The 25,294-nt window shown below is 51.0% G+C and overlaps 1 protein-coding gene across 1 annotated transcript in view; it reads right to left on the reverse strand.

Moving 5' to 3' along the window:
• The window catches only part of LOC119955535 (protein transport protein Sec16A-like), a 71,786-nt gene that overhangs the window by 10,402 nt on the left and 36,090 nt on the right, over positions 1-25,294 (reverse strand). Inside the window, 10 exon segments of the mRNA XM_038781808.1 lie at positions 327-440; positions 2,512-2,677; positions 2,679-2,764; positions 9,049-9,129; positions 9,132-9,258; positions 9,370-9,483; positions 15,380-15,520; positions 15,693-15,798; positions 17,163-17,274; positions 18,963-19,080. Of these exon segments, the coding sequence (XP_038637736.1) occupies positions 327-440; positions 2,512-2,677; positions 2,679-2,764; positions 9,049-9,129; positions 9,132-9,258; positions 9,370-9,483; positions 15,380-15,520; positions 15,693-15,798; positions 17,163-17,274; positions 18,963-19,080 (1,165 nt within the window).

Consider the following 25,294-nt stretch of genomic DNA (forward strand, 5'->3'; position numbering starts at 1 on the left):
AGAGCTCAGTCCCACCCTGCCCCAACCACACACACTAGCCTGGCCAAAGAGGTTGCAACACCAACATCCCCGGCTCTCTTGCACGAGGGATGGGGCACGAGGCCAGCCTCCGCACTCACTACGGCTTAAACACGCATGAGCACCCCCTCTCCCAAGGAATCCTAGCCTCACCCACGCACCTATTAAGTGCTGCCTGGCTGAGGTGCAGTCAGAAAGTCCGAGGACCAGAGGAGGATTTAACCGAGGGTTACACCTCCCACATTCGGCAGGAGTGCAGAGCAAAATTGACACATTTCCCAACAGATTTTAAACTAAAGATCATTTGCAGATGAATCCAGGCAACATTACCATTTTGGCCATGTGATCATAGAAATCCTGCTGTCCACTTTCCCCAAAGCTGTGTCTTTTCGGTGACGTCTGTTGGTTGATGGAATTGCATTCTGCAGAATCAGAAGAGAAGAAAGTTACTGCACAGGCAGGCAAGTTAATTTCTTAAATAACAATGGATGTTTACACTGTAAGAGGGCAGCTAACTTTTCATAATCGTACTAGATCCTTGCCTTGTTAAAACATTCCGAAACTAAACCCAACCCACACCCCTCCATCAATCCCCAACCCACCCCCCTCCATCAATCCCCAACCCACACCCCTCCATCAATCCCCAACCACCCCCCTCCATCAATCCCCAACTCACACCCCATCAATCCCCAACCACACCCCTCCATCAATCCCCAACCACGCCCCTCCATCAATCCCCAACCCACGCCCCTCCATCAATCCCCAACCCACCCCCCTCCATCAATCCCCAACCCACCCCCCTCCATCAATCCCCAACCCACCCCCCTCCATCAATCCCCAACCCACCCCCCTCCATCAATCCCCAACCCACCCCCCTCCATCAATCCCCAACCCACCCCCCTCCATCAATCCCCAACCCACCCCCTCCATCAATCCCCAACCCACCCACCCCCCCTCCATCAATCCCCAACCCACCCCCCTCCATCAATCCCCAACCCACCCCCCTCCATCAATCCCCAACCCACACCCCTCCATCAATCCCCAACCCACCCCCCTCCATCAATCCCCAACCCACACCCCTCCATCAAACCCCAACCCACACCCCTCCATCAATCCCCAACCCCCTCCATCAATCCCCAACCCACACCCCTCCATCAATCCCAAACTAATCCCCAACCCACACCCCTCCATCAATCCCCAACCCACGCCCCTCCATCAATCTCCAATCCACACCCCTCCATCAATCCCAAACTAATCCCACAGCCCAGTCCGTCCAGCAATCCCAAAAGTAATCCCACAGTCCATTCCCCTGTATCAATCCCAAACTAATCCCATAACCAATATCCCTGCAGTAATCCCAAACTGCTCCCATTCTTCATAACTGTATCACAATCCCAAAATGAACCACTCCCTTGCATTTCTCTGTATAGCGCATAGTACTCAAACAATCCCACAGCCCCGTAACCACTATTCAAAAGTAGGAAGGTGTTCCCTCCCAATGTTTTGGTCAATATCCACCCCATCAACCAATATCACACGAGCTGGCTGTTATGAATTAGTCAGCTGCTTAAAACCCTACTCCCTGGAGATTTTGCTGCATTTACTAATTACAACAGTAACCTTACACTTCTACTTCAATGGCTGTGAAGCGCCTGGGACACACAGGGCTGGTGAAAGGTGCTATAGAAATGGAGTCTCGCTTTGGAAGTAGCACAAATCTGGAGAACTTGGTTCGAGACCAGGCACAGGATTGAATTCCGACAGCTACTTGCGAGTTTCATCCAGGAATGCTGCCATGGAGAGTCCCTTTAAAAAATGTTTGTCGTCTCATCACATGGCTTCAGTGATGTCATTGTGTGGGTGGAGCTGGGCTGTGGCTCTGTGAGTTTTTATTTTTGCTTTGAGTTTTGGACTGGTTTGTACTACACAGATTGGAAGAAGCGTTTCTCTATCTTCTTTTTAAAGGCTGTTTCCTCACCACTTGATAACTTAAAAGAGATAACTGCTTCTGGAAGCAATTCAAATCTGCTGTTTGAAAAGGGGAACAGGGTATCACTAACAAGCTTTATACCAGTAGCAATGCCGTGTGCTGGGCCACAACTTTGAAAAGGGGCTTCTGGTTTTACTTGGATTTTGTTATTGAATTGGAACAGTTAAGGGGGAATTCATTAAGGGTTATACATAGATTACTGTAGCTGTGTGGAGTCTTTATGTTTGTAGTTGATAAACATTCTTACTATGTGTGTTTACATAAATGTTAACTAAATTCGTAGAATAAAGCTTGTTTGTTTTTTATTAAAAGCGCCAAAGAACTCTGTTGAATAACAGCTGAAAGGCAGGCTCTTGTTCTCATCCTAGCCAAATTCAAAAAACTGTGGGTCAGGTGAACTCCATGATGTACTTTTGAGTTTTCTAAACCCTGGCCCATAACAATGCTTTAAACACTCTTTTTAACCCCCCACATCCTATTCACAGCTGCCGACACCAATGTACCAACCAAAGTTCTCTGGCAGCTGCTGCTCCAACACAGTCTGCAGAGCCTCTGCAGGGGGCCCGAAGTAGGTGCCGTGGACAGCGGGCCTTTAGCTGGATCATAAGGCTGTTTAAGGCAGAGTTGGGAGGACTGCCCTGGGAAGCCGGGCGAGGCTTGGGTAGGCGAAGTACATGGGAACGCTGCCATCCATCATCATCACCTGAGGCGGAGGGGCTGCCATTGGCCTGCTGTCCAATACGGTGTGAGGAGGAGCTGTAAGGAAACAAGCACATTCACATTCACAGGTAGGTGCCAGGGAACAGGAGGAGGCCACTCCACTCCCTTCAGCCTGTTACGCAAAAACAGGAGACGACCATTCATAGGGGCTGGTTTAGCTCACTCGGCTAAACCGCTGGCTTTTAAAGCAGACCAAGGCAGGCCAGCAGCGCGGTTCGATTCCCGTACCAGCCTCCCCGGACAGGCGCCGGAATGTGGTGACTAGGGGCTTTTCACAGTAACTTCATTGAAGCCTACTCGTGACAATAAGCGATTTTCATTTTTTCATTCATTCAGACCCCCCATGAGCCCATTACACAGCAACAGGAGGAGGCCATTCAACCCCAGGAGCCCGTTCTGCCATTCAGTGAAATCACAGCCGATCTGTGAATCAATTTCACCTCACCAATCACACGCGGTGGCCGTCAATTGTTCATACAAAAGGATCCTGCTTTTTTTTTAATAGTTAGCTCAGTTTTTAATTTTGTTATTTTAAATTCTCTTTTCCTCATAGGTGGATTCCAGCCCAATTAGTCTTTTGCGCGTGAAGCTGTGGCATTCACTTGTTCGGGGTGGTGGTTGGGGCAGAACCTGTCAACATTTAGGGTTAGACTGGAGAGGTGACTAAAGGAAAGGGGATTGAAAGCTTTTGGCAGCATAGAGGGTGAACGTGATAGGAATTATTTGTTCGCATAGAGTATATTATTTAGATCAGGGTCGAGACGCACGGGAAGGTCGCGGAGCGATGGCGTTCCCGATAGCGGGAGAAGCGCCAACAGCCGCGGTCGGCTTTTGGGTTGAGAATGCCGCCCGGTTCCGCCAGCAGCCGCAGCATTTTGCCAATCCACCCGCTCGCTATCCAGATTATCCAATGGGTGCTTAGTTTTCCCAACGTCACAGTCGCCGACTGACTGTTCCGCTGACCAATAGGAGGGGGCGGGAGCGGCATCTCTAGCGGTGGGACTGTCGGAGCTCGTGGCCGGTGAAGGCCCCCCGCAGAGGCGCCGAGGGAAGTCTGTGTGAGGGCGAGAGAGGCAGAGTGACATTTGTGTGGGGGTGAGAGACAGAGTGGCGTTTGTGTTGGGGTGAGAGACAGAGTGGTTTGTGTGGGGGTGAGAGACAGAGTGAGTTTGTGTGGGGGTGAGAGACAGAGTGGCGTTTGTGTGGGGGTGAGAGACGGAGTGGTTTGTGTGGGGGTGAGAATGGCGGGTGACGTTTGTGTGGGGGTGAGAGACGGAGTGGTTGTGTGGGGGTGAGAGACGGAGTGGTTGTGTGGGGGTGAGAGACGGAGTGGTTGTGTGGGGGTGAGAGACGGAGTGGTTGTGTGGGGGTGAGAGACGGAGTGGTTGTGTGGGGGTGAGAGACGGAGTGGTTGTGTGGGGGTGAGAGACGGAGTGGTTGTGTGGGGGTGGGAGACGGAGTGGTTTGTGTGGGGGTGGGAGACGGAGTGGTTTGTGTGGGGGTGGGAGACGGAGTGGTTGTGTGGGGGTGAGAGACGGAGTGGTTTGTGTGGGGGTGGGAGACGGAGTGGTTTGTGTGGGGGTGAGAGACGGAGTGGTTTGTGTGGGGGTGGGAGACGGAGTGGTTTGTGTGGGGGTGGGAGACGGAGTGGTTGTGTGGGGGTGAGAGACGGAGTGGTTTGTGTGGGGGTGAGAATGGTGGGTCACGATGCTGGCCGTCAGCACCAGTTCGCTGACTCCCACAAGTCCTTCAATGTCTCCACCATCTCAGGAATGAGGAATGATGTGATAGCTACGGAAACAGGGATTGCAACAATTAGTTTGTTCTTCAAACTGAGATCCAAGAAGAAGGCACCAACCGCCATCACAGAAAACAAACGACGTGTGGTTCTCCCCCGGGGCAGAGCAAGTGGAATTTGGGGACCAGCTTGTGAAATGTGTGTGAATGCTTTAAACCGCTGCAACGTGTTCAGGTCCATTGTACCCTGAAGGTGGCAACGCAGGTCGATAGAGTGTTCAAGAAGGCATACAGCATGCTTGCCTTCATCGGACGGGGTATTGAGTACAAGAGTCGGCAGGTCATGTTACAGTTGTATAGGACTTTGGTTCGGCCACATTTGGAATACTGCGTGCAGTTCTGGTCGCCACATTACCAGAAGGATGTGGATGCTTTGGAGAGGAGGAGGTTCACCAGGATGTTACCTGGTATGGAGGGTGCTAGCTATGAAGAAAGGTTGAGTAGATTAGGATTGTTTTCGTTGGAAAGACGGAGGTTGAGGGGGGACCTGATTGAGATCTACAAAATTATGAGAGGTATGGACAGGGTGGATAGCAACAAGCTTTTTCCAAGAGTGGGGGTGTTCATTACAAGGGATCACGATTTCAAGGTGAGAGGGGGAAAGTTTAAGGGAGATGTGCGTGGGAAGTTTTTTTTACGCAGAGGGTGGTGGGTGCCTGGAACGCTTTGCCAGCAGAGGTGGTAGAGGTGGGGACCATAGCATTGTTTAAGATGCATCTAGACAGATATATGAACGGGCGGGGAACAGAGGGAAGTAGATCCTTGGAAATAAGGCGACAGGTTTAGATAAAGGATCTGGATCGGCGCAGGCTGGGAGGGCCGAAGGGCCTGTTCCTGTGCTGTAATTTTCTTTGCATAATGGTGTATTACAAGTTAGCAGTTTTCACACAAAACTCATGGAACACCATGTGCTGTCCACCAAGAGAATGCCTTCCACACGCATGCCCCCTCAGGTGGTTCCAACAGTACACAGGAACGGTGCCCAGGGTAGCTGACTGCCACATCCTGACGTCAATGCACTATCCCAGTACCATCTCGTTCTGACATTAGCGTGCATTCCCAGTACCAAATTTATTTTTTTTAAACGGCGGAGTCTTCGCACCAGAAGTGGGGGGGGAGGGAGAGAGTGAGAGTGAGAGTGAGAGTGAGAGAGAGAGAGAGAGAGAGACACATTCCCAGCACATACATTAACGTCATGCAGTCTGTGTTTTGGCCGTGAAATTATGGAGTAGAGGTTCCTCCATTTTGTAGCTGCCAGCAATCAAGCAACAGGAGTATGTGAAGAACTGAAGATGGGTCGGTTTGTAATGAGGAAGAGAGGGCCAGAGACACAAACAAGCCAGGATCTCACAACTGAATCTGCTGGAGAGCTTCTAAGGAGAGTCTACAGCAGGACAAAGCAGTGCTGGTATGAGCTGTGTCCAGAGCTCCAGGGCCTTTGATGGAAAGCACATTATGAAGCTAAAATCGGAAAATCAGTCCTAACGGTCGGCCGGCCGATGAGAGTTCCGAAGTTCGGCCAGTTGGTAAAAATGGAACCCGGGCAAAAAGTTCTAAAAACACTGATTTAAATGGAGTGGGGATACAGAGCTTAGTGGTAGAGAGATCTGGGTGTTCAGACATGCCAACCTTAAAGCTGCGGCATGACTCTAAAGCAAATCCTTGCCTTGGTTCGATCCAGGGCTGTCATTGGATCCTTAGTTAATTTCCATTGAATGATGTTGAAACTTATGAGAATTATGGTACAGAGGGAAGCCATTCAGCCCATTGTGACCATGCCAGCTGACAAGTAGCTACCCAGCCCAATTCCACCTTGCAACTCTTGGCCTGTAATCTTGTAGGTTACGGCACTTCAAGTCCACATACACATGTTTTGTAAATGCAATGAAGGGTGGTACGGTAGCACGGTGGTTAGCACTGTTGCCTCACAGCGCCAGGAACCCGGATTAAATTCCCAGCTTGGCCCACTGTCTTTGCACAATCTCCGCGTGGGTTTCCTCCGGGCGCTCCGGTTTCCTCCCACAAGTCCCGAAAGACGTGCTGTTAGGTAATTTGGACATTCTGAATTCTCCCTCTGTGTCCCGAACAGGTGCCGAAATGTGGCGACTAGGGGATTTTCACAGTAACTTCATTGCAGTGTTAATGTAAGCCTACTTGTGACAATAATAAAGATTATTCTGAATCACAAAACGTTAGTCCGCAGGTACAACAGGTGATTAGGAAGAGGAATGGCATTTATTTCAAGGGGAATGGAATATAAAAGTGGGGACGTTTTACTGCAGCTGTACAGGGCCTTGGTGAGACCACATCTGGAATACTGTGCGCTGGACACAATTGCATTAGCAGTTCAGAGAAGGGTCACTTGACTCATTCCTGGGATGAAATGTATGACAAAAAGTTGAACAGGTTGGGTCGAAACCCAGTGGAATTTAGAAGAACGAGAGAGGATCTTATTGAAACACAAGATTCTGCGGGGGTTTGACGGGGTGGATGCTGAAATGATGTCGCGGGAGAGACTAGAACCAGGGCACACAGTGTAAGAATAAGGGATCTGTGTTTTCAGACGGGGGTGAGGAGAATTTCTTTCTCTCGGAGGGTTTGTGGAGGCAGTGGAGGCAGGATCATTGAAGTGGAGTCAGACAGAGTTTTTCCAAGTAGAGTTCAGCACCAGTCTGGTCAGTTCCTCTCCCCCAGAGATATCGAGGGAGTCCAGATAATGTACAAAGCACCAAGCAGAGCCCTGAACACCTACTGCGCAGTAGAAATCACAAACCAGTCACAATGTGGTTTTGGAGACGTTGCTTTATCCACCAGTTTTAGTGGAACACGAACACACGCGCGCACGCACACACACACACGCGCGCACGCACACACTTCGACCAAATACACATGCAAGCTCCGTTTTCTCTCAGCTCTGAAAGGTTAAAAGTTCATGTGCAAACTCTACGCCAATGGGTAGGGATCTCACAACCCAGCAACTGTGCGTTATTCTTCTTTTCACTGTTTAGTAAATAATGGCAATTAACCACATCTGGATTCCCAATCAGCCACATGTGGCCCACGACTGGAATACTGGCCGGCACTGCCAGGGCAGTCCTTGCACATTCAGCTAATGTCACAAACACCAACAAACTGAGCTGTCCCAGCTCAGGTGGGATGTGCTTAACCAAGAATTGTTCGTTGGGGTGCCACTGATACCCAGCTCAGTGTCACAGCAGAGGTGCAGGGGAAGTGAGGGTGAGGATTTGCGGGAGGGTTTTAACCGTAAATGAAATGAAAAGAAAATCGCTTATTGTCACGAGTAGGCTTCAGTGAAGTTACTGTGAAAAGTCCCTAGTCGCCACATTCCGGCACCTGTCCAGGGAGGCTGGTACGGGAATCGAACCGTGCTGCTGGCCTGCTTTAAAAGCCAGCGATTTAGCCTGGTGAGCTAAACCAGCTCCAATGCCTAGAAGAATTCAAAAATAACGGATATCAATACAAGATAGTCATTAATAAGCATAATGAGAAATTCAGGAGGAACCTCGATTGAGTGATGAGAATGCTGAACCAGCTACCACAGGGTAGGTGCACAGTAAGAAGTCTGACAACACCAGATTAAAGTCCAACAGGTTTGTTTTCAAAGTCCAACAAACCTGTTGGACTTTAACCTGGTGTTGTAAGACTTCTTACTATGCTCACCCCAGTCCAACACCGGCATCTCCCCATCACAGGGTAGGAAGCAAGTGATACAGGAAGATCTAAAGAGAAGATGGATAAACAAATGCCAGTGAAAGGAATTGAAGGATATGCTGATGGGGTGAGAGTCGCCGCACGTGGAGCATAAACATCAGCATTGGTCTGATGGGATGTCCAGCTCCTATCTGTGCTGTAGATAATTCTACGTCAGTTCCGGAGCCATGAGGTCATGTTGCAGTTGTACAAAACTCTAGTACGGCCGCATTTGGAGTATTGCGTACAGTTCTGGTCGCCTCATTATAGGAAGGACGTGGAAGCTTTGGAACGGGTGCAGAGGAGATTTACCAGGATGTTGCCTGGTATGGAGGGAAAATCTTATGAGGAAGGCTGATGGACTTGAGGTTGTTTTCGTTAGAGAGAAGAAGGTTAAGAGGTGACCTAATAGAGGCATACAAAATGATCAGAGGGTTAGATAGGGTGGACAGCGAGAGCCTTCTCCCGTGGATGGAGGTGGCTAGCACGAGGGGACATAGCCTTAAATTGAGGGGTAATAGATATAGGACAGAGGTCAGAGGTGGGTTTTTTTCCGCAGAGTGGTGAGGCCGTGGAATGCCCTACCTGCAACAGTAATGAACTCGCCAACATTGAGGGCATTTAAAAGTTTATTGGATAAGCATATGGATGATAAGGGCATAGTGTAGGTTAGATGGCCTTTAGTTTTTTCCATGTCGGTGCAACATTGATGGCCGAAGGGCCTGTACTGCGCTGTATCGTTCTATCTCTATAAGATGGCAGAGGATGAAGGGTGGGAAAAGCACCCAGAGCCTAACGTACGCTTCAGATACCTGGTGGCATGAGCTGCACTCCGAGCATTCCCGGCAATCCTGCGTCTGGCACAAAGGATGTCATCAATGGATTGTCCACTCCAAGGCCTCCTCCTGAGGGCCTGTCGCAAGCCCATCTGATTGGCTGACCTGATCGTACTCCGAACTGGGGGTGCTGGAGCAGAACGGCTGGGGCGTGGCTCTGCCTGACCTGCAAACAAACGCTCCGTCCTGGGGAAAGAGAGAAGAGGGTAAACAGGTAGTGCCGGGCATAGGCGGGTGTGAGAAGTCCCCCGAGAGTGGAATGTGATGGGGCAGGGGAGGTGGAGGGCGCAGTCTCACCTTCAGCTGGCTTTCCGTCTGTTGGAGGTGTTTAATCCAATCGGGTTCCACGTGCAACTCCTGTTCCGATCGTTCCTTCAACTGAGGGTCAAAGAATCGCAACTGGGAGGAAATCTGCTCAGGCAGAGGAGGCAAGAGGGGAGAGACAGAAGGAAAAACATTCAGCAACTATAACTCCGATACGTTCCTCACAAAGCTACTCCCGATTTGCTTTTGGTAACAAGAATGAATCTACTTTTCCTTTTCCGGTATTAATCCAATTCTCTTTTGAGGCTTCTTCCACCGCCCTATCTGGCAGCACCTCCCAGGTCACAACAACCCGCTGGGTAAAATAATCCTCATCTCCTCCCTGGTTCTGTTGCCAATTACTTTAAATCTGCCTCCCCTAGTTACAGAACCTCCTGCCAGTGGAAAGACTCTCCTATTTACTCCTGCAAGAGCCCTTATAATTTGAACCCCTCTATGAAGTCTCATCTTCAGCTTCACTGCTCTAAAGAGAACACTCTTGGCTTCTCCTGTCCCTCCACAGAACTGAACTTCCTCGTCCCTGGTTCCCGCAAATCGCTTCTGCGCTTCCTCCAAGGCTTTGGTCATCCTTCCTAGAGAATGGCACGGCTCACGTATCCTTACCTGGTGTACACACTTTCCAGCATCAATATTATTCTCCTCCCCAAATCTCACTGGTTCGCATTTATTTCTGCCACAACACCCAGAGCAGTATTTCCTGCACATGCGCAGTGTCGTTTCAGCACAGTTACGTTAGCAGATATGGTCTGCTCCATTATGAAATGCTTAGCTGAAATATTCACTGTTATTTTTGCTGGCATGGCCACTTCCTTCTCATTAGCATCCCCTTATTTGTAAAACAATTTTATTGAGGTATTTTAGGCAGATAGAAAAAGTGACATTGTACAAAAGTCACGACACAAATTACAAAATAAACATAGTGCAAACCACGGCTCCATGTCCGATAGCCAAACCTCAGCCCTCGGGGGCTTTGAGTCCCTCCATGCTAACAGTATTCGTCACCGGGCTACCAGGGAAGCAAAGGCCAGAACGTCGGCCTCTCTCTCTTCCTGGACTCCCAGGTCCTCCGAAACCCCAAAGATTGCCACCTCCCGGCTCATTACCACCCCAGTTTTCAATACCCGGGACATGACATCTGCGAATCCCTACCAATACCCCGAGTTTAGGGCACGACCAGAACATGTGTACACGGTTAGCCGGCCCTCCGGCGCATCTAGCACACATGTCCTCCAGCCCAAAGAATCTGTTCATCCGGGCCACTGTCATGTGGGCCCGGTGCACGACTTTAAACTGGATCAGGCTGAGCCTGGCGGATGTTGCGGTCGTGTTTACTCTGCTCAGGGCTTCTGCCCAAATACCATTCTCCAGCCCCCCCCCCCCCACCACTTAAGCTTCAGGTCCTCGGTCTGCCTATCCTCAGCTCCCCTTAGTTCCTTGTAGACGTCTGAAACTCTACCCTCTCCCACCTCTCCCCTAGAAACTACCCTGTCCTGCCTCCCCTTGGGCGGGAGATGTGGGAAGGACGGCACCAGTCTGTGTACAAAATCCCTCACCTGTGTAAGTATCTAAAGTCGTTCCCTCTCGCCAGCCCAAACCTCTCCTCCAGCGCCCTCATGCGCGGAAAGCTCCCCTTCCAGGAACAGATCCCCCATCCTCACAATCCCCGCCCTCCTCCACAGTCGATGATCTCCCCCCCCCCCGTCCATGTTCCCCGGGGCAAATCGGTGGTTGCCGCAGATTGGGGTCCACACTGATGTTCTTACCTGCCCTACATGCCCCCTCCGCTGGCCCCAGATCTGAAGAGCCGCCACCACAATCGGGCTGGTGGAGTACCGTGCCGGCTGAGGCGGCAGAGGCGCGGTGACCAGGGCTACTAAGCTAGTGCCCCTGCATGAAGTAGCCTCCACCCGCTTAGCATCCCCTTCTTATTCTGTCATTTGCTATTCTGATCTTTATTTGGCGGCATTATAAATGATAAAACAAGATTTTAAAGCTTCTGCCGCCACCTGGAGTAAGGATCAGTGGACCAGGCGCCGGGGGAGCCGGCGCCGGGGGAGCCGGCGCCGGGGGAGCAGGCGCCGGGGGAGCAGGCGCCGGGGGAGCAGGCGCCGGGGAGCAGGCGCCGGGGGAGCAGGCGCCGGGGGAGCCGGCGCCGGGGGAGCCGGCGCCGGGGGAGCAGGCGCCGGGGGAGCAGGCGCCGGGGGAGCAGGCGCCGGGGGAAGCAGGCGCCGGGGGAAGCAGGCGCCGGGGGAAGCAGGAGCCGGGGGAAGCAGGAGCCGGGGGAAGCAGGAGCCGGGGGAAGCAGGAGCCGGGGGAAGCAGGAGCCGGGGGAGCCGGCGCCGGGGGAGCCGGCGCCGGGGGAGCAGGCGCCGGGGGAGCAGGCGCCGGGGGAGCAGGCGCCGGGGGAGCAGGCGCCGGGGGAGCAGGCGCCGGGGGAGCAGGCGCCGGGGGAAGCAGGCGCCGGGGAAGCAGGCGCCGGGGGAAGCAGGCGCCGGGGAAGCAGGCGCCGGGGGAAGCAGGAGCCGGGGGAAGCAGGAGCCGGGGGAGCCGGAGCTGGGGGCCACTGCACATGTGCAGCCATCCTGCTCAACCCCCATCAGCTCACTCAGCTCAGAGAGGGATACTAATGAAACTCTGACCACTCCCGAGTTACAGGCATTGGTCGCTGGCTGTACTTACCAAACAGTCATCTGGTGGGGTAACCGTTGCATATAATGTGTCATGGGGAGTCATCACATTCACATCTATCTGCAGAGCGTATGCGAGTTCAGCGAGGGGCCTGTCCTAACTGACCACAGCTGCTGTGGGACCACACAATACAGACACCGCACAGCTCAGTGTAAATCCACTGTCCACCACAGCTCCACATTCCAATCACAGTGACATCACTCCCAGAGAGGGACAACAGAGAGGTTATAACCCACCCTGAACAAATCATTCCCATCATATCAGCTTAGACAGTACCCAGCACAAAATTATGTCTATTCTCTAATGTGCGCCTACCTGTCGGACAGCACAGAAAGCCAGGCTGGTTTTCCTTCCCCTGCCCTGCCAGGGTTACAGAGTTGAATTGGAGCACACCTCTCTCACTCAGCCAGGATCGACAAGACTCCACACACACTGTACCTCTGCTAACCTGGTTCAATACCACACTGTGTGCTGCATTAACCAGGCTGCGTTCACAGCACAAAGATAGGTTCTTCAGCCGAACTGGTCCATATTGGTGTTTCTGCTCCACACGAGTCTCCTCCCATCCCCCGCTCATATCACCTCATCCTTCTATCCCTCTCTCCCTCATCTGTTCATCCAGTTTCCCCCTTAAAAGTATTCAATACTATCCACCTCAACCACTCCCCATGGGAGCGAGTTCTAGATTCGCTCTGCTCTCTGGGTAAAGACATTTCTCCTGGATTTATTAGTGACCATCACATATTTAAAGCCTGGGCTTTTAGGAGTTCACCAGTTTTATTTTTTATTAAAATATAACAAATGATTTTTTTTAAATGTATTTTATTTGAAACGTATATAGGTTACAAAACAAACAATTCAGGGAACAAACTCCCCAACACACAACTATACAGTTTGTACAAATTTTCCTCCTTTTCATCTCCGCATGATGAACAGCTCCTCAAACACAGCCACGAACATCCCCCACCTCGCCTCGAAGCTCTCCACTGAACCCCTTAATTTGTACTCAATCTTTTCCAACAGAACAAAGTCATTTCAGTCCCCCAGTCAGGCCGCCACCCCCCGGTGGTGTCGCTGACCGCCTCTCCAGCACAATCCTTCGTCGGGCAATCAGAGAGGCGAAGGCCATAACGTCGGCCCTCCTCCTCTCCATGAGCTCCGGCTTCTCCGATATCCCAAATATCGCCACCAAAGCTTAACCTCCTTCCCCACAATCCTTCTTAGCGCCGCAAACACTCCCGCCCAGAATCTCCCCAACTTTTCTCAGCCCCAGAACATACAAGCGTGATTCGCTGGTCCCTGCCGAGATTGGCCTGCCGACCCACCTCGTTCACTTTTCCCGACATTTAACTTGTATCCCGAGAATACTGCAAACCTCCCCAACAGGCCCATAATCCTCTCCATGCCCTCCAGCAGGTCCGAAATATACAATAGTCGGTCGTCCGCGTATAGCAACACCTGATGCTCCCTTCACCCACTCATAATCCCTTGCAACTCTGCCAACCCCCTAAGAGCCATTGCCAGAGACTCTATAGCCAGCGCAAACAGCAGCGGCGGCGACAGCGGGCACCCCTGCCTTGTTCGCCAGTACAATTCCTGTGAACCCATGTCATTGGTCCACACACTCGCCATCGGTGCCACATATAACAGGCGCACCCATGCCACAAACTGCGGCCCAAACAGGTACCAAACTCCATCCAGTCGAATGCCTTCTCCGCGTCCATGGACACCACTACCTCCGGCATCTGGGCTCGCGACAGGATCATGGTCACGTTTAACGCCTGCCTTATATTACTAGAAAGCTGCCTGCCCTTTACGAAGCCTGTTTGGTCCTCCACAACCATTCTCAGGACACAACCTTCCAATCACCAATTTAGCCAGCACTTTCACATCCATATTTAACAATGATATGGGCCTAAACGACCCACATTCCAACGGGTCCCTCCTTTTTTTTGTATTAATGTGTTCGTTGCCAGCATGGTGGCACAGTGGTTAGCACTGTTGCTTCACACCTCCAGGGTCCCAGGTTCGATTCCTGGCTTGGGTCACTGTCTGTGCGGAGCCTGCACGTTCTCCCAGTGTCTGCGTGGGTTTCCTCCGGGTGCTCCGGTTTCTTCCCACAGTCTAAAGATGTGCAGGTTAGGTGGATTGGCCAGGCTAAATTACCCTTAGTGTCCACAAGGGTAGGGTGGGGTTACTGGGGATAGAGTAGTGTGGGCTTCAGTGGGGTGCCCTTTCCAAAGCCAGTGCAGACTTGATGGGCCAAATAGCCTCCTTCTGCACTGTAAATTCTATGATCTATGATCTGCCAACAACCCCAGTTCATGCCTCCACCCCAACCTCTGCTCCCGTCCCAATCTAAGTCGAATCTCCAACCAGTGGGGCAGATGGTCCGAGATAACTATTCCCGCATATTCTGCTCCCTCCACCCCAACCAAAACTAGAACTAGAGGACACAATCTAAGACTAAAGGGACGATCCTTTTGAGCAGAGATGAGGAGGAATTTCTTCAGCCAGAGGGGGGTGACTCTGTAGAACTCTGTGTCGCTGAAGGTTGTAGAGGCCAAATCACAGAGTGTCTTTAAGACAGAGGTGGATAGGTTCATGATCAATAAGGGGATCAGGGTTATGGGGAGAAGACAGGAGAATGGGGATGCGAAAAATATCAGCCATGATTGAATGGCGGAGCAGACTCGATGGGCCGAGTGGCCTAATTCTGCTCCTAGGTCTTATGGTCCCTTCTAACACCCCACTCACAATCAGATATCTCCCATCCGGTCCCTCACAGACCCCATTTTCTTACTTTTCAAAATTGCCACCCCCGCAACTTTGAATCAAACCACAAGTAGAAAATCTGACCCACCCATCCCTTTCTCAACCTAACCTGGTCCTTCACGCGGAGGTGCGCCTCCTGCAGAAAGACCACCTCCGCTTTTAAACTCCTGAGGTGCGCAAAGACCCGATATCTCTTCACCGGTCCACTGAGCCCTCGCACGTTCCACATTATCAGCCGTACCAGTGGCTTACATCTCCATTCCCCTCTACCGTCCGCCATCCTCACCTTTCAGCTCCACCCCCATTAACTTCACCCTGTACCTGGCCCACCCAAGGTGGCCCCTTTCACTACCTCGGACCATGTTTCTTCGCCAACATCGCCATCGTCGCATCACCCACCCCCTATCTCTCTCTCTCGCCTTCTCCCCCACCTCACTAACAAATGATTTTTTAAATTAACACTTATAATTTAAAATGTTTATTAAAATAAAATACATACTTGTCACAGCCATCTCTGTACCTGAATGAGTTGGCTCAGGAACACCGGTGAGTAATAGGCTGGGTTCCTGAGGACAGTCCTCGCGATGACCTCACAGTAGTGAAAGGCCTGTGCAGCCAAACCCATCTCAGCCAGTCTGCACGCGTAAATAAACTTAAATACCTGTGATGGAGGGGGAAAGAGGGGGACAAAATTCACCATTACAGCCTGGTCAAAACACAATGAGACAATGCTTGAGCCGATCACTGACGCACGCATGCGTGTTGTGCGGTGGGGATAGGTAAAGGATGGAGAGCCAAGAGGCAGTAAATCTGAATGGAAGTTTATCCTGTACCTGAAAGTTGGGAAGGAAGCAGACTTGGTTACCCAGAGCTTGTGCGTACTCGTATGCCTCTGTGCGTTGGATGGCTCTGTTCGAAGCAAACCTCAGAAAGGACCAGCTGAAAACAGTACAGAACCATTTTCAGAACATCACCATTGAAAGACAAACGGTAACTATTTTTCCTCTTCACCTCCCCCCTTCTCCCCCTCCCCCTATCTCATATTGATAGTCCCACTTCTGGATTCCTATTTTCCAACCTTCCTGTTCCCAACCAGACAGCCCATGGGCCAAGATTCCGGGACCCCAGATTCAACAATAAATCAGTGTCCCATTTTCAAGAAAGCAGTAACTAACGAGTGTACAGTTAACTGAACTCTTTCTATCAAATGTCAATTCTGGATTAGTGTGTGAAATGTTTGAAAAAACACACTGGCCCAGGTTCATGTGTTGTGGAGACAGGTGAATGGCAGTGTGAGGAGGCTGAGCTTATACACAGAGCTTACAGCCAACAGCCTCCTGCACAGGTCCTCAAGGACTGAGTGATTGAACAAGAAGGCCAGGTGTTGGTGCAGGCCTCTCCAATTCGTTTTCACTGTTCTCTTCTATATCCAGAAGGCTTACCTCTGATAAAAACATTCATTAATTTGGGCCCTTGATTTCTTCAGCTCAGATGGTTTTCTGTCACTGCCAGCTTGGCTCAGTTGGTAGCAATCCCACTTAAGCCCCACTCGAGACTTCAACACGCAATACAGGCTGATAAGCTGGTGAAGCTGAGAGAGCACTACACTTTTGGAAGTACTGACTTTCAGTGAGACAACCGGGGCGGCATGGTGGCACAGTGGTTAGCACTTCTGCCTCACAGCACCTGGGTCCCAGGTTCGATTCCCAGCTTGGGGTCACTGCCTGTGCGGAGTTTGCACTTCCTTCCCATGTCTGCGTGTGTTTCTTCCGGGTGCTCCAGTTTCCTCCCACAGTCCAAAGATGTGCAGGTTAGGTGGACTGGCCATGATAAATTGCCCTTTAGTGTCTAAAAGGTTAGGTGGGGTTACTGGGTTATGGGGATAGGGTGGAGCTGTGGGGCTCAGTAGGGTGCTCTTGCCAAGAACTGGCGCAGACTCGATGGGCCGAATGGCCTCTTTCTGCACTGTAAATTCTATGATTCTACCCGAACCAAGGCCCCACCACAGGTGGACATGAAAAACAAAATCCCACATCCACGATTCAAATAGGAGCAAGGGATTTCCCCACACGCCCTGGACAATATCCATCCTTCAACCAACATCACGAAGATAAACTGATTATCTAGTCTCCACAGTTGGTGCCACAACTGTGGGATCTTCCTGTACACACATTTGCCTGCAGCTGCACTTCAAAAATGCTCCACTGACAGTAAAGCAGTTAGTGAGATCCCGAGGATGTGCAAGGTGCTACAGAAATGATACTTCTTTCTTACCACGCACACGACACCACACGAGAGCTCACCTGTGGTTTGAGCCAATCAAAACGAGTTTGGTGGTCTTTCTGGTGTACACTCCAAATCCAATCTGTGCCATCAGGTAACAGAAGTGCGAGGCGTCCAGCAGCCCCTTGGTAGCTGCAAGGGAAGGAATCCCATTGTCAACACCTTCCGCTCAGCCCTCTCAAACACAGGAACAGGATGGGGGCCATTCAGCCCCTCTAGCCTGTTCACCCATTCAATCAGATCATGACTTATCTGTGCCTCAATTTCAATTATCTATAATTGTTACCCAACACAAAATCTAGTCACTCAAGTTTTGACATTTTTAATTGATCCCCTGCCTCAACAGCTTTGTCAGGGAGAGGGTTCCAGATCTCCACCACACTGTGTGAAGAAGTGCTTCCTGCAATCAGCGGCCCAGCGAGTCACCTAACTCAGGCTGTGGATGGGGTTTTAAACTAAAAGGAGAACGAGGAGTCTGGCGAAGGAAAGATTTTGAAATGTAAAGAGGATTAAGACAATAGTGCAGTGTAGTGATTTGGGTAAAGACAAGTAGAGTTAATAATAATAATAGCTTATTGTCACGAGTAGGCTTCAATTAAGTTACTGTGAAAAGCCCCTAGTTGCCACATTCCGGCGCCTGTTCAGGGAGGCCGGTACGGGAAGTTGGACAAGGAGGGACAATTTGAAGCAAAAATAAAGACTCTTTATTTGAACTCACAAAGCATTGTAACGAAGTAGAGGAACTTGCAGACAAAGAAGATAAATGGCTCCAATCTAATCGGCATTAGCACTGCTGCCTCACAGCACCCGGGACCAGGGTTAGCACTGCTGCCTCACAGCGCCCGGGACCAGGGTTCGATTCTAGCCTCAAGTGACTGTCTGTGAGGAGTTTGCACGTTCTCCCCGTGTCTGCATTGATTTCCTACAGTTTTCTCCCAGAGTCCAAAGATGTGCCGGTTAGGCGGATTGGCCATGGTTAATTGCGCAGTAGTGCTCAGAGATGTGCAGGTGAGGTTATGGAGGATAGGGCTGCTGGGGAGGGGAGTGGGCCTAGTTATGTTGCTCTTTCGGAGGGTTGGTGCAGACTCAATGGGCCAAATGGCCTCCTTCTGCACTGTAGACATTCTATGATGGTTACAAGGTGACCAAGGTTGGGAAATAATATTCCAGGGTACACAATATTTCAAAAAGATAGGCAGCATGGGAAGGAGGAGTAACCCTGATAATAAAGCATGACATAAGGACAGTATCTTGGCTCAGCAGATCAGGAAACAGAATCAGTTTGGGTGAAGATTAGGAATAGCAATGGTCAAAAAGATCATGTGGGACGGGTTTATAGGGCTCTTAACATTAGTTATACTGTTAGACAAGAAATAATTAGAGTTTATAACAAAAGCAACATACTTTTTTTTGAGTTATTTTAATCTTCAATATAGACTGGATCAATCAAATTGACAAAGGTGGTCTCTGGAAGATGAATTTGTAGAATGATTTTGTGACAGTTTCCTAGGAAATAAAACGGTCTCGGCGTAGGTACACCCACTGTGCTGATAGGGAGAGAGTTCCAGGATTTTGACTCCGTGACAGTAAAGTCCGGATAGTGTGGGGCATGGAGGGGACTTGCAGGTGATACCGTGTGTACGATCTGACTGATCCTCTCAAATTGATGCGAACTCACAGTGCCACAAAGTTCTCTCACCCATAGCTTTGGGAAGGGTGGGGACAGGGAGACGAGGGGTGGATTTCGAGCCTCATGAAAGGGGGAGGGGAAATGCACCGAAAACACCCAACTGTCAGGAAGTGGAGGAGATGCGACCTACCAAGCGTGTCTCCCATTGTGGTGATGGTTTTCCTGTCCAGGTCGAGCCCATGGGAAAGGTTAGACAGCACCATTGCAAGGTGGGGTCGCCAGTCGCCCCACCTCTCATCTCCACAACACTGAATTAAAAGAAAAACAACAGGCTGAGAGGCTGGTAATCGCTTTCTGAGCTTCCTGGTTTTACACAGTGCCTTTATCAACCATTCTGTGGCAAAATGCATTAGTATCCAAAGCAAACTAGGGAATGTGGGAAAACCCTCAAAGCCTTTTCTGTTGAAGCCAGTGACTTTACGTGATACTGTTTTTGCAGACAGCAGTTCCGGGTATCTAATGGGTTGGGGTAAATTGTGCTGATAAGCCATTAGACCACAGGAAGCTCATCATGTCCTTCTACCAATTACCCACATGCCCTAGCATCCACTCTTGCATGTTGTAGACGAGGGCAATTGATATCGTAATTTTTTTAAAACTTTATTCATTTACAGGATGTGGGAGTCGCTGGCTAGGCCAGCATTTTTTTTTAATCATAGAATTTACAGTGCAGAAGGAGGCCATTCGGCCCATCGAGTCTGCACCGGCTCTTGGAAAGAGCACCCTACCCACGGTCAACACCTCCACCCTATCCCCATAACCCAGTAACCCCACCCAACACTAAGGGCAATTTTGGACACTAAGGGCAATTTATCATGGCCAATCCACCTAACCTGCACATCTTTGGACTGTGGGAGGAAACCGGAGCACCCGGAGGAAACCCACGCAGACACGGGGAGGATGTGCAGACTCCGCACAGACAGTGACCCAAGCCGGAATCGAACCTGGGACCCTGGAGCTGTGAAGCATTTGTGCTATCTGCAATGCTACCATGCTGCCCCACATTTATTGCCCATCCCTATTTGCCCTTCAAGTGGTGGAGAGCTGCCGTCTTGAACTGCTGCAGTCCATGTGGTCTAGGTACATCCACACTGCTTTTAGGGAGGGAGATTCACAATTTTGAGCGAGTGACTGTGAAGGAACAGCGATACATTTCCACGTTAGGATGTAGAGTGGCTTGGAGAGGAACCTCCCGGTGATGGGGTTCCCAGATATCTGCTGCCCTTGTCCTTCTAGACGGTAGCAGTTGTGGGTTTGGAAGGAGCTAAGAGACCTTGGTGAGTTGCTGCAGTGCATCTTGCAGATGGTTCACATGGCTGCCACGTTGAGGTAGCTGAGGGATTGAATGATTGTGGAAGGGGTACGAAACAAGTGCATTGCTTTGTCCTGGATGGTGTTGAGCTTCTCGAGTGTTGTTGGAGCTGTACTCCAGCAAGCGTAGAGTATTCCTTTACACTCCTGACTTGCAGATGGTAGACAGGCTACGGGCAGACGAGAGGTAAGTTACCCGCTGCAGGATTCCCAGCCTCTGTCCTGCTCCTGTAGCCACAGTATTAATGTGGTGTCTACTTCAGTTTCTGGATGGCGGTAACCCCCAGGATGTTGATAGTGGAGGATTCAGTGATGGTCATGCCACTGAATGTCAAGGGTTGATGGTTAGATCCTCTTTCCTTGGAGATGGTCATGGACGGGCAAATGTAACTTGCCACTTGTCAGGCCAAGCCTGGATATTGCCCAGGTCTTGCTCTATTTCGACAGGGGCTGCTTCATCATTTGGAGAGTCGTAGATGGTGCTGAACATTGAGCAGTCAGAGAACATCTCCACTCTGACCTTACGTTGGAACGGAGGTCATTGATGAAGCAGCTGAAGGTGGTTGGGCCGGGGACACTACCCTGAAGAACTCCTGCAGTGATGTCCTGGAGCTGAGATGATTGACCTCCAACCACCACAATCATCTTCCTTTTGTGCCGGGTATGACTCCAACCAGCGGAGAGTTTTCCCGGATTCCCATTGACTCCAGTTTAGCTCGGGTTCCTTGATGCCAAACTCGGTCAAATGCTGCCTTGATGTCAAAGGCAGTCATTCTCACCTCACCTCCTCATTCAGCTCTTTAGTCCATGTTTGAACCAAAGCTGTAATGAGTTCAGGAGCTGAGTGACCCTGGCGAAACGCATACTTGAGTGTCAGCGAGCAGGTTATTGCTAAGTGCTGCTTGATAACGCTATTGGTGACCATTTCCATCCGACTATTGATGATTGTGGGTAGACTAATTGGGCGGTCATTGGCTGGGATGGTACTGAGAGGAGGGTATTCGTTTTCCCCAACACAAAATTAGTGTTTGTACCGTTTTGCCTTGTATATATTCTTTATTGTTTTAATAAAAAGATATGGATTTGTACAGGGCATAGCTTTTTTTTTTAAATTTAGATTACCCAATTATTTTTTCCAATTAAGGGGCAATTTAGCGTGGCCAATCCACCTACTCTGCACATTTTTGGGTTGTGGGGGTGAAACCCACGCAGACACGGGGAGAATGTGCAAACTCCACACGGACAGTGACCCAGAGCCGGGATCGAACCTGGGACCTCAGCACCGTGAGGCGGTTGTGCTAACCACTAGGCCGCCATGCTGCCCTTGCAGGGCATAGCTGGGCAATTTTCCACATTGCCGGGTAGATGCCAGTGTTGTAGCTGTACTGAAACAGCTTGGCTAGGGGGTGCGGCAAGTTCTGGAGCTCAAGTCTTCAGTACTATTGCCGGGGTATTGTCAGGGCCTAGGGCCTTTCCAGTATCCAGTACCTTCAGCCATTTATTGATATCAGGCGGAGTGAATCGTATTGGCTGAAGACATCTGTGATGCTGGGGACCTCCGGAGGAGACCGAGATGGACCATCCACTCAGCACTTCTGGCTGAAGATTGTTGCGAATGCCTCAGCCTTGTCTTTTGCACAGATGTGCTGGGCTCCTCCATCATTGGGGATGGGGATATTAGTGGAGCCTCCTCCTCCAGTGAGTTGTTTAATTGTCCACCACCATTCACGGCTGGATGTGGCAGGACTACAGAGCTTCGATCTGATCTGTTGGTTGTGGAATTGCTTAACTCTGTCTATTACTTGTTGCTTCTGCTGATTGGTGCACATAGAACATACAGTGCAGAAGGAGGCCATTTGGCCCTTTGAGTCTGCACCGACCCACTTAAGCCCTCACTTCCACCCTATCCCCATAACCCAATTTAGGTCACTAGGGGCAATTTATCATGGCCAATCCACCTAACCTGCACGTTTTCGGACTGTGGGAAGAAACCGGAGCACCCGGAAGAAACCCACGCAGACACGGGGAGAACGTGCAGACTCCGCACAGACAGTGACACAGCGGGGAATCGAACCTGGGACCCTGGCGCTGTGAAGCCACAGTGCTAGCCACTTGTGCTATCATGCTGCCTAAGTAGTCCTGGGTTATAGCTGCACCAGGTTGACCCCTCATTTTTAGGCATGCCGAATGTTGCTCCTGGCATGCTCTCCTGCACACTTCATTGAACCAGGGTTGATTCACCGGATTGAGGGTAATGGTAGAGTGGGGGACATGCCAGGCTGTGAGGTTACAGATTGTGTTTCAGTACAATTCTGCTGCCGAAGGCCCACATCACCTCACAGATACCCAGTCTTGAATTGCAAGATCTGTTTGAAGTCTATTCCATGTAGCACGGAGCAAGTGCCACACAACGTGATGGAGGGTATCCTCAATGTGAAGACAGGACTTTGTCTCCGTAAGGACTATGCCGTGGCCATCAGCCGATACTGTCATGGGCAGATGCAAGATGAGGTCAAGTATGTCCTTCCCTCCTGTTGGTTCTTTTGCCACCCTCAGAGCTTCCTTGAACCGGTGTTCAACTTAAGGAGCACGGATTGATCAGCTGGGGAGGGGGGGGTACGTGGTAATCAGTAGGAGCTTTCCTTGCACATATGTGACCTGGTGCTAGGAGACTTCATGGGGTTCAGAGTCGATGTGAGAACTCCCAGGACAACTCCCTCCCGACTGTATACCACTGTGTTACCACCTCTGGGACAGCACACACCTTATGTCAGGCTGTTGCTTGACTATTGTGCCTGACGGCACTCCCAGGTTTGGCACAAGCCCCCAAACATTAGCGAGGACTTTGCAGGGTTGTCGAGGCTGTCTTTGCCGTCAATGCCAGGTGGTCTGCCCAGTTTAATTCCTTCCCGTGTTCTTTGCAGCGGGTTAGATACGACTTGGTCAACATCGCTGTGGTTCCTGGCCCGGCGGTAAGGAAGCCGGTTTCCTCCCCTCGCTGTGGCTACACACCAGGTAAGGAAGCCGGTTTCCTCCCCTCGCTGTGGCTACACACCAGGTAAGGAAGCAGGATCCCTCCCCTCGCTGTGGCTACACACCAGGTAAGGAAGCAGGATCCCTCCCCTCGCTGTGCCTCCAGGCCAGGTAAGGAAGCCGGTTTCCTCCCCTCGCTGTGGCTACACACCAGGTAAGGAAGCCGGTTTCCTCCCCTTGCTGTGCCTCCAGGCCAGGCCAGGGGAAGCAGGATCCCTCCCCTTGCTGTGCCTCCAGGCCAGGCCAGGTAAGGAAGCCGGTTTCCTCTCCTCGCTGTGACTCCAGGCCAGGTAAGGAAGCAGGATCCCTCCCCTCGCTGTGGCTACACACCAGGTAAGGAAGCCGGTTTCCTCCCCTCGCTGTGGCTACACACCAGGTAAGGAAGCAGGATCCCTCCCCTCGCTGTGGCTACACACCAGGTAAGGAAGCCGGTTTCCTCCCCTTGCTGTGCCTCCAGGCCAGGCCAGGTAAGGAAGCCGGTTTCCTCTCCTCGCTGTGACTCCAGGCCAGGTAAGGAAGCAGGTTTCCTCCCCTTGCTGTGCCTCCAGGCCAGGCCAGGTAAGGAAGCAGGATTCCTCCCCTCGCTGTGGCTACACACCAGGTAAGGAAGCCGGTTTCCTCCCCTCGCTGTGGCTACACACCAGGTAAGGAAGCAGGATCCCTCCCCTCGCTGTGGCTACACACCAGGTAAGGAAGCCGGATCCCTCCCCTCGCTGTGGCTACACACCAGGTAAGGAAGCAGGATCCCTCCCCTCGCTGTGGCTACACACCAGGTAAGGAAGCAGGATCCCTCCCCTCGCTGTGGCTACACACCAGGTAAGGAAGCAGGATCCCTCCCCTCGCTGTGGCTACACACCAGGTAAGGAAGCAGGATCCCTCCCCTCGCTGTGCCTCCAGGCCAGGTAAGGAAGCCGGTTTCCTCCCCTTGCTGTGCCTCCAGGCCAGGCCAGGGGAAGCAGGATCCCTCCCCTTGCTGTGCCTCCAGGCCAGGCCAGGTAAGGAAGCCGGTTTCCTCCCCTCGCTGTGCCTCCAGGCCAGGCCAGGGGAAGCAGGATCCCTCCCCTTGCTGTGCCTCCAGGCCAGGCCAGGGGAAGCAGGATCCCTCCCCTTGCTGTGCCTCCAGGCCAGGCACTAAAGGACATGAATGAACCAGTTGGGTTTTTATGACATCAATTCATGGTTATCTTTTAATTCCAGATGTTTTATTGAATTTTGATGGTGAGATTTGTACGTGGGTCCCCAGAACATTACCCCGGCTCTCCTGATTACTAGTCCAGTGACAATACCACTAAGCCACCACCTCCCCATTGTTACTGGACTAAATCCAGGAAGCTCGGATTCAAGGGCAACTACAGGCAGCTTGCAAATTCAAATTTAGATTTTTTAAAAGTCTGGAAATAAAAAGCTAGAATCAGTAAAAATGACAGCCCTCTCAAGTCAAAATAACTACCAAAATTCAAGATGTTAGCTCGCCTCCACCTTCTGAGGCCAACAGATGCTGGCTATACCAGCGATGTACACACCCCAAGAATTAATTTTAAAAATACCAATCAGAAAGCGAAATCCCAGCCACGTTTTTCTGTATCTAACCTTGTGCTGCAAGTCCTGGGACTGTTTGATGGGGCAGAGTAGAGCAGCAATGGGCACAACCTAGGCTAATGAGTGTCTCTCCTTCATCTCAGGGGGCTGCAAGATTGTAATCGGGCTTGTTCACGAACCGTGACCCCCATCAATAAGATTAAAAACATTTAATACATGCCGAATATTTCATAACGAGTTACAGAAAATGCTTCATCATTTATATATTAATAAAGCAATCAACTTCAAATAGCAAAAACAAAATAAATATTTACACTGTGGATGTAGAGGGAGTGCACAGCTCTCACAGTCAATGTTGTGAGCAATCAGCGCGCACCTCACTTCAAGGGCGGCACAGTGACGCAGTGGTTAGCATTGCTGCCTCACGGCGCCGAGGACCCGGGTTCGATCCCGGCTCTGGGTCACTGTCTGTGTGGAGTTTGCACATTCTCCCGTGTTTGTGTGGGACTCACCCCAACAACCCAAAGATGTGCAGGGTAGGTGGATTGGCCATTCTAATAGTCCCTTAATTGGAAAAAA

The sequence above is a fragment of the Scyliorhinus canicula genome, chromosome 21 (assembly GCF_902713615.1).
Source record: "Scyliorhinus canicula chromosome 21, sScyCan1.1, whole genome shotgun sequence".
Lineage (NCBI taxonomy): Eukaryota > Metazoa > Chordata > Chondrichthyes > Carcharhiniformes > Scyliorhinidae > Scyliorhinus > Scyliorhinus canicula.